Genomic DNA, 12,306 nt, shown 5'->3' on the forward strand with positions numbered 1-12,306 from the left:
ATTCCTGCTATGACATTGCTATATAATTGTTAGTGTTTATAACCAAACAGGAATTCGGTTCCACAAGTAAACTCTTCCCAATGCAAACAATTTTAATGAAATTCACTGTAATTTTCATTTGATATTTCTATATAAGCAGATCTGCCAAAGATCCTCATCTCCTATTAACTCATACTATTGTCTTATTTCAAAGAAAAGTCAGGAAAAATATGGATATTATTTTTTTGGCCAAAGTGGCTTGATATATACAAACTGGTATTGCTTGAAAATAGGGTGCACGGTCTCTATATTTTCAAATGCACACAAATTAATTTCCAGGAAGAAAAACAAGTCAATAGATATCTGTTCTTCTGAGAAATTAAGTCACAAAGAAAAGAGATTGCAGTGCAAGTTTCTTCTGCTCTTTCCCCTAAACTCTTCTAGCTACTCATTTATTTGTACTTTTGCTAGAAAACTAGGTTAGTTAAAATAAAGAAATATAAACTGAGAAATAAACTATAACATATTTTCTATGTGGGAGAGAATGTAGGGTATTTGTATGGACAGAAGTTTTCAAAATCACTCTACTCTTCCCCTTCCCTGGAGACAGAAAATGAGCAAGGATCTGTGGGTTAACAGAGAGCAGTCAGAAAGCCTCACTGCCAGGAACATGATGAATTACTACTGTTCTATACTGCAGAAAGTCAATAAAGTCATTGCTACACACATACACATAATTCAGAACTGATGTCATCAGTAAATTTAGCAACCATGAAAATGCTCCCATTCAAAACTGTATCCTGTAAAGGCAGATGCCTAATTCTTAGAGTTGGGAAACAAAGAATCAAACAGTTAAAAACCAGTTATCTGACTTAGAACTATTCCAGTGATTACTGCAATGTATTACAGACAGATTCCTCTGAACAAAGCTGAAGGTAAATCTAAGCTCTTATCTATTTACAGGAAAGGATATTTCAACTGAATCAAAGGGTGAAAAAATAATCACAGTGAGGTTGTTTAAGCAGTGAAAGAATTTACTAAGAAAGGCTGCAGAATCTGTATCCTTGGAGATGTCCAGAACTTTGAGTTCTGCTTTGAGTAGAAGGTTCAACTTTTTTATTCTGTAGGTACATAACATAGTTGTGTATTACTATCATATCCTCCAATATACATAAAACGTGTCACCCATCTAAGTGTTTTATTTTTGGTGTTAAACAATCTCCTCCTTGCAGTATTACATAAACATTTTTGTTCTTTGAATCCAGCAACCACCAAAAAACTCCAAAACAACCTCCCCTCATGGCAGACTATTTTTTGTTAACTCTCTGAAATGGTCTAGTGTAAGGTCACATGAGCAAGAGGTCTGGCACAAGGGTCAGAGAGAAAAATGCAGCTGAGCAACCATCAGCTTCAGACCTCTGGAGCTGTAGAATGGATTAGGTGGTTTGAATGACCAATTTCTTTGAGTGGGGGGTAGGGGGCAGAGTGGAATAGAGGAGGAGGCTGGAAAAAGGGCTCCTATGTACAGGCTCTTACTTGGCCCTAGTGAAGAGGGCCAAAGTAAAAAACTAAAAAGTAGACATAAAGTTAACATTTTCAGTTCCAACTCTGGAACATATTGCCTGATTAAGTTTGCTATCTAATCATCTACGTACTTCTAGCAGTAGAATCCTGAACATCTTTAATTCTCCAGAATCTGTGCTTTTAGTAAAAAAGAAAACACGGAGAACAGAACTCATTAACTATATATTTGACTTTGCACATTTAAGTACTTTGGAGACTCGGTATTTTTGAAGTTGTTTCAACAAATGTTATCTAGATGTGTATCTGGATGAAGGAGGTCAGACTTAATTAGTTAAAACTATTCTGTTTGCTAGCACAGATGCACAGCAACAACTTCAACTCACATTTAACAAATTCACATTTATAATTTCCCTAACCATTTCTTTTTCACTGCCATGACCAGAAAGAGTTCCTCCATAGGTCAGACTTGCCCTAGTACAGACAGATAATGTATTTTATCTTAGTTGATCTGACAGATGAACTTTTGGTGAATCTGATCCAAACAAAAGAAAGTAAATTTCTGTCTTAGGCATTGACTAGGTAGCAGTAACTTCCTTATCTAGAACTACTGTCTGTCAACATTAACTTTCAATATTGAAAGCATCATGTATAGAAGGAAGACAAAGACTGTATACAGTAAAGTTATTGAGAAGAACATCCACTTCAGCACATTTTTAGTACAAGGTATGGCTGCATGTAATATTCTGAAGCCACAGTACTCTGTTAAGAAATGTTCTCAGAGAGAACACAATCATCCAAATTCCCCAACTTCCCTCTCAATATTCCTAACAAAATTATTCCTCTGTGAACTGCATGGGACACTTTTTAGTTAAAAGCAAACTTCAAAGGGACATCATGTGACATACTACCCATAATTACAGAGATCTGATTATTTACTTGAGTGTTAAATAAATTGCATTGTTACTGAATTATGCTATTTAAAAAAAATCACACCTGGTAAAGATAATGAATATGAACCATTTTTACATAACACATTAGAAATAAGGAGCACAGTACAATTTGATTTTTACAAATAAATGGATTTTACAGAACACATCAAAAGACAGAAAAAGCTGGGGGTTTTGAGAAATAGCTACCAGTAAACTAAAACTGTAATTCATTTATGCAAGTTTTGATATGACTTACACTTACCCCACTGAGATGTCAAAGAATTCTAAGTAGTTCTCTATTTTTATCCATTGAGTTAAAAACCAAGAGATGAGACTGCTCCTTTCAAACTATTCATATTAAGAGCCTCTGGCAGAACAAGCAGGCAGCCAATTGCACTTTAATTAGTGAAATGAAAAGAAGAAAAAAATAACCCTGAAAAATGAAACTAAATTGGGTCACACAAAAGTAGCCTAAAGCATTAAAAGCATTTCAAGTTATTCTAGTTCCAGTAATTACTGAGAGTTTTGTAAACTATTTTGAGCTGTAAAAAGTAAGTCTGAACAAGTATGTTATCTTATTTCTTCCTGTAATTCATAACAGCATATTTAAAAGGTCTGTACATGTAAAAAGATGGAGTCTTAAGAGTGCTTTCAATTTTATTTTTTTTAATTGAAAGTAGCACAGTCATAAATACAGTGCACATTTTTATTACTAATATTGCAGAAATATTTATTTCATTTCCAGGAGGGATCTAACACTAACTCCACCCAAAGAACTGTTTTTAAGTTATGGTCAAACTGTATCATAAGGAGGACATAAGTATTATCCATTAGGATTAAAATAACCCATCCTGAGGAACAGTTTATGCACACATGCTCATCTCCCAACCTATAAAGACCTGAGTGGCAATTTTGTTGTGAGTAACAGATACAGTAGACTACAGAAAAATGAATTTGCATAGGCACATTTTTTACCTTTCAGTGAAAGTAAGAGTCATCTTCAGAATAGACCAGGCTTAACACTAGCAGCTACTTATCACAGGGGCTAAACAGGTATAATTCACTCTTCATTTGTATGTTGTCCCTTATTTCTGTATTCTTCATCTACAAAAACTTCTCACAAATTGTGTCATACTCAGCAGAAACAAGTGGCTGATGTGGAAGAAGGGCTCAGAACTCTTATATTTATTGGTGTGGGAAGAAGGTCAAGTTAGAAACCTTCCCTCAATAATCTATTTCAAGTTTCTGAAATATTTTAGTTATTTATATTTTTACTTCTAGTACAACTATGGTGAAAAATAATCCTTAACTTCTTGTTATCTTAGCAATGCAGAGACTAGATATTCCAATAAATTATTAAACCATGCTTTGGTAGCTTATCATATTTTGACAATCCTAAATAGATGCACAAGAAAGCTGCTAAAAATTTCAGGATTTTAGATATTTTTTCTTGAATTCGTACAGTGGAGCAATTACTCCCCGTATCTATATAACTTTAGAAGTACACATATAGACTCCTGTATCATTATGTTTGCCTTGTTCTATAGTAGAATCATAAACTATTTAGAAATAGTGTATGATAGACACGTGTGATGTTACCCATGACCTTTTTCCATCTAAACCATCCATTTTTACGCCACAAATTTCTTGGCCAACTTTTGCTTACACCTGATGTCACATTACCTAATTCACCAAAAACTGTAACATTGCAACATGACAAATACTTGTCAACAGAAATTGAAAATGCTGAAGTTCAACACATCTTAGTGAGCAAAATATACTTCAAAGCTCCGTTTAGAAATACTGATGACTCTTAAGGGTTGCAGCAATCCCACAGAATGCAACTGTGAAATTTAATGTATTGCAAATTTCAGAGTTGATTCTTAAAATCAATTTGGATTTTGACATGCATGTATTGTGGAGATAAATCCAACATGTAATACCCAATTAATGGAATATGCTTATAGCTATGTCTGAAATGTGCACACAGCATAAGTGAAACTGCAGATGGAGTGAAGCTATTTTCAGCTACTGAAAAATATGGACAATCTCTCCTGCTACTACAATTTCATGCACAGTTAGCTTCACCTCCATTTCATCCTTCTACATTTTACACACCAGCAGTGCTCTGCATCTGACAGACTGAGGCTTAAAACTTGCTGCTGTCTAAAGCAATACTGTTTAAGCTAGCTTCTGAATTAGTCTGAAAGTGAATACAAAATCTCTAGACGAAAAGAATATAAACAATTTTTTTTTCATTTTAGTGACAGTACAATTATGAAGTAATTAAAGTATTTCACTGGACAGGTGTCACCAGAAGTTAAGAAAACAACAAGTACTGCGTAACAAGCGTAGCTCACAGCTATTTTACACAATGTCAATTCACAAAATACTGGACCAATAGCAAGACCAGGATTAATAAGTATCTTCCAGGAATATGAAACAGTTGACATCTGCAAACATTTCATTTCAGGTTGCACCAATGCTCTGCAGCACAAAATATTTTTAGGACTGGACATCTATAGATAATTTGTGGAAAGCAGCAATGATAGATAAAATTCTGAGATACACGATACCTCCTTACCTTGAATTTTAAATTTTCACTTAAACCTCAAGCAAAAGTCATAATATAATAATAAACCATCTCTTGCTTTCTCTGTTTCTGACACTTGCCACATACTTACAAGGGTAATTAATTTAAAATCCTATAGTCTGTCCTGGTATTTTAACAGTATGCAAGTCTGTTTGTAGCACAGATTACCAACACACTGTGTCACATGATGGGAACAAATACCTACTCACATAAGGAGCAAGCTGGGTCAGATACTGGTATCATGGTTCCAGAAAAAAAAACAAGTGTGTACTTTGAAGATGTTCAAACATGTAGTCATAGCATTAGAAAAACCCAAAGCATCACTGCTCTTCAACTCAGCCACTGTCACCGTTTGACTCAGGTCCGACAACAATGCTCTCGATCCCCTCCTCCTCCCACCCAGGTAGGGAAGGAGAGAGAGAAAAAGAGAGAGACTTGGCTGGATTGAAAACTAAACTACACAGCTTTAATTAAAACACTAATGAATGATACAAGAAAATATATACAATTATATACAGATAGATTCAGGTATGGGCAAAAGCCTCTCGCCTCCCCCCACCCCAGCAACTCCCACAGCACTTCCCTGAACTGGGAAGAGTCCCGAGGAATCCCGAAGCTGTTGCTGGAGAAAGCAGAGAGTTATGGGGGTCACGAGAGATCAAGCCTGAGGATCGATGGTGATGGATGAACAGAGTCCTCCCCGGACACCGGCCATGGACGGCGGAGAAGAAGAAGGGGAGAAGAAGAAGGAAGGAAGTTGTCTTCTGTGATCTCTGACCTTCCTTTGAGCTTACGTAGATATATGGAATGGAATATCTTTGGCCAATTTTGTTGTCCATCTAACTCAGCCTCCTACAGGGGGGTCACAGATCTCCCCATAGTGTCTGAGCCGGCAGAGTGCAGGTGCGGTCTTGAAGCCTCAGTAGTTAGAAAAACATTCCACTGTCTTATCAGCCTAGCAGAACACACTGTTGCTAGTTACAAGAAATCTTACTGAAGGAACAAAAAATCAGTAAAAAGAAAAATTGGCTTCATCCTGGCTCAAACCAGGACAGCCACATATGTGGTTGCTAATCAGTATGTCAGACCCTGTACATCAAGAGGCAGGTTTTTAGTGTTAGACTGAAAAATTCTTCAGGCAAGAGGCTAGGGAAAAAAAACCTTTTAAGACTTTCAACATACATTCACTCCTGACTGTCAAATTTTCATTAGAAAGAAGATTTCAATGGTAACCTGAAAAAAACTAGGAAGAGGGAAAAAATATAGCAAAATGCAGAATGCAATTTTTCTATGCTGCACAAATATAATGAAAATACCACTTTAGCAAGAAGCTACTATAAATTAGATAGTTAATTTTTATGTAATAGTACAATCTTGAGCCCAATCATAGACACCTATTACAACCAGCACAATATTAAAACACGAATCAATCCAAAAAGTGATTACTATGAATACAATCTGGTAAGACAGTATCTGTGGTCATTTCACAGAATCACAGAATCCTAGGTGTTGGAAGGGACCTCAAAAGATCATCTAGTCCAACCCCCCTGCCAGAGCAGGATCACCTAGAGTACATCACACAGGAACGCGTCCAGGCGGGTTTTGAATGTCTCCAGTGAAGGAGACTCCACAACCTCTCTGGGCAGCCTGTTCCAGGGCTCTGTCACTCTCATAATATAGAAGTTTTTTCTAATATTTACATGGAACCTCCTGTGCTCCAGTTTGCACCCACTGCCCTTTGTCCTATCACTGGACATCACTGAAAAAAGCTTGGCTCCATCCTCCTGACACTCGCCCTTAACACATTTGTAAACATTGATGAGGTCACCCCTCAGTCTCTTCTCCAAGCTAAAGAGGCCCAGCTCCCTCAGCCTTTCCTCATCAGGGAGATGTTTCACTCCCTTAATCATCTCTGTGGCTCTATGCTGGACTCTTTCAAGCAGTTCCCTGTCCTTCTTGAACTGAGAGGTCCAGAACTGGACACAATATTCCAGATGCGGCCTCACCAAGGCAGAATAGAGGGGGAGGAGAACCTCCCTTGACCTACTAACCACACCCTTTCTAATACAGCCCAGGATGCCATTGGCCTTCTTGGCCACAAGGGCACATTGCTGGCTCATGGTCATCCTCCTGTCCACCAGGACCCCCAGGTTCCTTTCTCCTACTCTGCTCTCCAGCAGATCAACCCCCAACCTGTCCTGGTACATGGGGCTGCTCTTCCCCAGATGCAAGACTCTATGCTTGCCCTTGTTGAATTTCATCAAGTTTCCTCCTGCCCAACTCTCCAGCCTGTCCAGGTCTCGTTGAATGGCAGCACAGCCTTTCGGTGTGTCAGCCACTCCTCCCAGTTTAGCGTCATCAGCAAACTTACTGAGGGCACAATCATTCAGGTCATTGATGAAAATACTGAACAGTACCAGTCCCAGTACTGACCCCTGAGGGACTTCACTAGTAACAGACTTCCAACTAGCTTCTGTCCCATTGACCACAACTCTCTGACTTCTTCCTTTCAACCAGTTCACAATTCACAATCCATCTCACTACCTGATCATCAAGACCACATTTCCTTAGCTTATCTACGAGGATTTCTCCAAGCACTAATTTTCTCCTGGCCAGTCTTCAAAGGAAGTTACTCGGTGCAAGTTTAGAAAGCAAATAAATAGGTAAACAAACCCAGCATATCCAAAATACACATTTCCAAGCAGTGGTAACAGCATAAAAAATGTCCACCTTCTGAAACAGTATTCAAAATAATATTCGAAATGATGCTATAATTTTGCATTCAACTATGTAACCACAATGTTAGAACAATCCAGTATTTCTATTCACACACACAGCACAGAAAGCCTGCATTCAAATCCAGATATGAAAACACTATCACAATCACTCCTCTACTTCAATCCAATACTTAACATGCGAGCTCCAAATCTCAACTGTCATTTGTATTAAATTTCTTCAAAAATGTCACAGAAGTAAGAAAATACAAAGTAATAATCAAGATGTATATTGAATTCTGCTATTGCAGTATATCGTTTTAATTTACTAGAGAGAAGATGCAGAAAATGAAACTGGGTAAACTAACACAGATTAAAAAAACAACCACTTATTAAATATCTTGGTTGCTATGAATATACAACAAAACCCGGTTCACTGGAGAAAGTGAGAAACCTGCTAGATTTTATCGTTAATACCATGTCATTAGTTATTTCATCTTTTCCTAGCTATTAAAAATAATTTCAGCATCTCTTCTTAAAATCTCTACTTTCCTGATAATTCATTGGTACTCAATACATTCTAGAGTACTTTTAAAATACAACATATTGGAAAGCATGTATCTTTTTGAAGGCTCTAAAAATTCTTCCTTGCTGACATACCTTAAGCAAGGTAGATTACTTACTCACTACAGACAAAGGAAAGGTTTTGCCTTAGCCTGACTTGAAGCACAGCATGGGATCTGAGCAAGAACATTGCTAATATTTCTAGCTGTTGGAACCTCGCTGTTTTCACTGCTGCAGAATAGAGTTGAGCAGCCCTGCTTCTGTCAGGTCCCAGCCTTCATGCCAATTCAGAAGCAGACCTGAGGGCTGCACCAGCCTTTTGCTCATGGGGACTGAACTGAACTATCCTGGACATTACACTATGGGTCAATGACCAAGCAACGGCTGTGATCAAGAACACCAGTCTCCTTATCCTCTTTTTTTGCTCTCTTCCAATTCCATACTTCTTTAATTTAAAGAAGGTGGACATTGCTCATTAGTCACTTCATACTAAAGAGGGGCTGTCGCAGAACCAAAGGTTCCTCCCCTCCATACAGGGATGTTATTTTAGAGCAGTCTGGCAAGTCTGCAATTCTAGACCCTGCATATTGGTCTCTCAAAAAACACTGCATTTTCCTCTTGAGATTGTAACAGAGACTCTCACATATTTTCAAATAAAAAGTTTCATAAGCATAACTTAATGTATTAAATTATTCTACAAAGGATTTGGCCTCAAACTCACCTTTCTTGTTTCTAGCTGAGCTTCTTCTTGGCAGCACTGCCTGCAGAAAGGATCCAACTCATTCAGGTTGAACTGTCCGAGAAGGTTGCAAGAACTGCACAGCAAGTTGCTGGAGAAGCCAAGCTCTCTGCAAGCTTCTGATGACAACTGAGCTCCATATACACTTATCTGAAAATCAATACAATGTTAAACTTTAATATTAAATTGGTTGTTTGAAAAAATTATTTTAAATGCTTTAGTAATTAGGAAGAGCAACTAAGTTTCTTGTGACCCTTTTACAGTAAAACCTAATGGTCTGCCTATAAGTGCAAAACACCAGCTTATTTTGAGGGATGGTCTTAAACTGATATTGAATTCTAGACATTCATTTCAAGGTATGAGATGTGCCAAAATTCATCCTATATACACTCTGACAACTCTCCTGTTTTTATAGTGCTAATTAAAATTAATTAAAAAAACCCAAATTTAATGACTCAGCTGAAATGCACATGGCTATGGTTCTCTAAAACCTGCACTTTCAAAACAATTTCAAAATTTAATATCACCCAAAACAGAAAATAAGTGTAACAGCCAAGCTTGGAAAAAGCACAACCAGAGAGTGATGATTTTAATTTCATGTCTGCATTAATGTTAACAGGAAAATTGCATGCTAAAAGTGGGAGTGTAGATAAAAACCTGCAACTCTGCTTTACTAATAATACATTAAAATAGGCAACTCAATTACATGGCTTCTACGTGTAACACCAGTTCTGTCTGAACAGTCAGAACAATTTTTTCAACTATTTCCAGTACTTAAATGATAGACAGTTTTTGTTTTCACTTTCCCAGTTCCCCACACAAGGATTTCTCACACTCTAACATAAAACCTTTCCTTCCAGCTGTATGTTGGGTGGAAAAGAAAGTAATAAAAGAAAGTGAGAGAGGAAATCAAAAAGGAAGAGAAACAAGAGAGTTTTCCCAGATGCTTCTCAGCCTGGGTGAAAGACCTTAAGCAAAACCCACAACATCTAAACCATCAACAAAACAACAAGCAGCATCTCTCTGTTCAAACAGTAAGATGGTATCAGCAAACTAGACTGGATGATAAAGAGACCATGAATCAGAAAAATTATGTTAGGCCAAACAAAAAAACCCACAGAATAAAAACAAAGTTTGTCCTTCAGCAAATCAGACTTCTCTTTGCACTCACCCATAATTTAATATACCTGGTACACCCAAGTAAGGTAGAGACAAAACATTCTCCCCTGAAGTGGCCAACCTATGGCCAAAGGAAAGAACATATGACAGATGTGACAGAGAGAAAATGTTATGAATAAGTAGAAAATATTAGGTGCCTGATTATTCTGTTTCTCTGTATCTGCTAAAAAAGTTAAAGTATGTCAAGCAGAAAGTTATTTTTCTTCTTTCTACTGGGCACTGTTAAAGTAATTTCTATATTTGACAGCATACAAGCCAAAAGAGGACCCTATTCTACTGGAATCTATTATTTGTCCTTTCTGAGGGATACTAGCAATAAGAAATGCAACACCACCTCAGTAGGACAGAAGCCTAAGGAAGATGCCAAATGCTGCCAAGGCTACATTTAAATTATTGTTCACTTATTAAATTAATGATGATGGCAGTAACTAGAACAGTTTTCTTGCACCTTGCTGTTTGTCATCCACCCCTTTTACACTCTACTGTCATTTTTTCCTCACTTTTGAATCTAGTTACCTGGAAGGAAAAATAGTATTACTGGCATTGTCATTTTCTGATTGCACAAGCAGCACCCCTCACACCTCTCTCCAGCTGAGCTCTGGAGCATCTGCATTTATAATACTTGAGGGGGGGGACATCAACCAAAAAAACAAAAGGTGCATGAAAATAAGTAAAGAGAACTCCTGAGTGAAGTTCTGGTTATACAGTAAGCTCAAAACAGCTTGAGAATAAAACCATAGGGAGGAAGAGGAGGACATAAAAAGAAAAAAAAAAAAAGAAGAAACTGGAGCTCTCTAGTATTTTCCCTCAATTCCCCTTACTGCAAATATTGTACTATACTGAAATAGTAAGTATACTCATTATAATAAATGTCTGTTTAGGATTACAAAAGATCTCTCACATTTCAGAAACTACTTTCCCATCAGAACAAGTTAATTTCAGCTGTCAGTGATGTGCTTCATTTCAGCAGCATGCTCTCTTCTAAAGCTTTGACTACAAATACACGTTACACATTATATAATTTAAAATAATAAATGCAGCATCGATACAAATCGTTTTAGGAAGTTGCTAATAATTATTAGAGTGAAACGTTTTAACAAGTCTTTTATATAATCTCATGTCTCTGGAGCTCAGAACTTCAAGGGTATCGGGTGCACTTAAGTAGAGAAAGCTGATCTGCCTGCAAAACCTCGACGGCCGTTCTTCCCTGGACAACGTTCAGTTGGAGATGAAAACCCACCTAGCATCACTTCCTAAACCCATTCTTAACCTTGTTACTACGGGTATCCTGAATCATGAGGGTTATAACAACACACAATACCCATTAAAAACGGGCGAGGAAGTCTGTACATGTATTTCACGCGTCACTGCAACCCCCGCAGGGATCGCCACGTTTTCCGAACTAACGGGGCAAAACGGAGACCGAGGCGAGGGACAGGCCGCGGGTGTTGAGGTTGTTAAACCGCGGATCTCGCAATCTGGAGCAGCAAAGGCAGCGACAGCAGGGGAGAAAAGGGCTGAAGCAGAGAGCAGCCTCCGACAGAGATCGCAAAAGCAGCCCCGGAGGTAGGAGAAGGCCGAGGCACAGGACGGCGCCTCGGGGATGGGCCGGGCAGGGCAGGGCAGGGCCCGCTGCCTCCGCCTCCCGCTACAGGACACGTCTCACTCCCGCTCCGACACCCCTGACACACCCTCTCATCCTCTCAGGAAATCACAGACACCCTGAGCCCCGCGCTCCCGAGGACCCGATCCCTGCGGGTGCCCGTGGCGCTGCCTGGTGAGCGCGGGCAGACCCGCTCCCACCCTCCGGCACCGCAGGCGGACACAGAACCGCTGCGGGAAGACGAGAGCAGAGCCATTTACTTTTGCTGAGAACAGTGCTTGGCGGCGAGGCGGGAAGCGACACCTTTCCTCAGCTTTAGTCAGGCACTAGGTAAACAGCTCTGAGCGAGGTCCTGTCTCGCTTCTGAGCGTTGCAGGCAATTGGCGCGTAGGCCTCAGGCCCGGCGATTGGCGGCCGGGCTGGGCAATCCTGCCGTGCGCTTCCCGAGCGCCGCGCGCCCGTGTCCAACGGGAAGGGGCAGG

At 39.1% G+C, this 12,306-nt stretch overlaps 1 protein-coding gene across 1 annotated transcript in view; it reads right to left on the reverse strand.

Moving 5' to 3' along the window:
- Positions 1-10,262, reverse strand: part of LOC104396845 (15 kDa selenoprotein) — a 27,885-nt gene extending 17,623 nt beyond the window's left edge. The window contains 2 exon segments of the mRNA XM_010006742.1: positions 9,025-9,192; positions 10,230-10,262. Coding sequence (XP_010005044.1) covers positions 9,025-9,192; positions 10,230-10,262 — 201 coding nt within the window.
- Between the last annotated feature and the right edge of the window lie 2,044 nt (positions 10,263-12,306).

This window comes from Chaetura pelagica, unplaced genomic scaffold (genome assembly GCF_000747805.2).
Source record: "Chaetura pelagica isolate M959 unplaced genomic scaffold, ChaPel_1.0 scaffold69, whole genome shotgun sequence".
Classification (NCBI taxonomy): Eukaryota; Metazoa; Chordata; class Aves; order Apodiformes; family Apodidae; genus Chaetura; species Chaetura pelagica.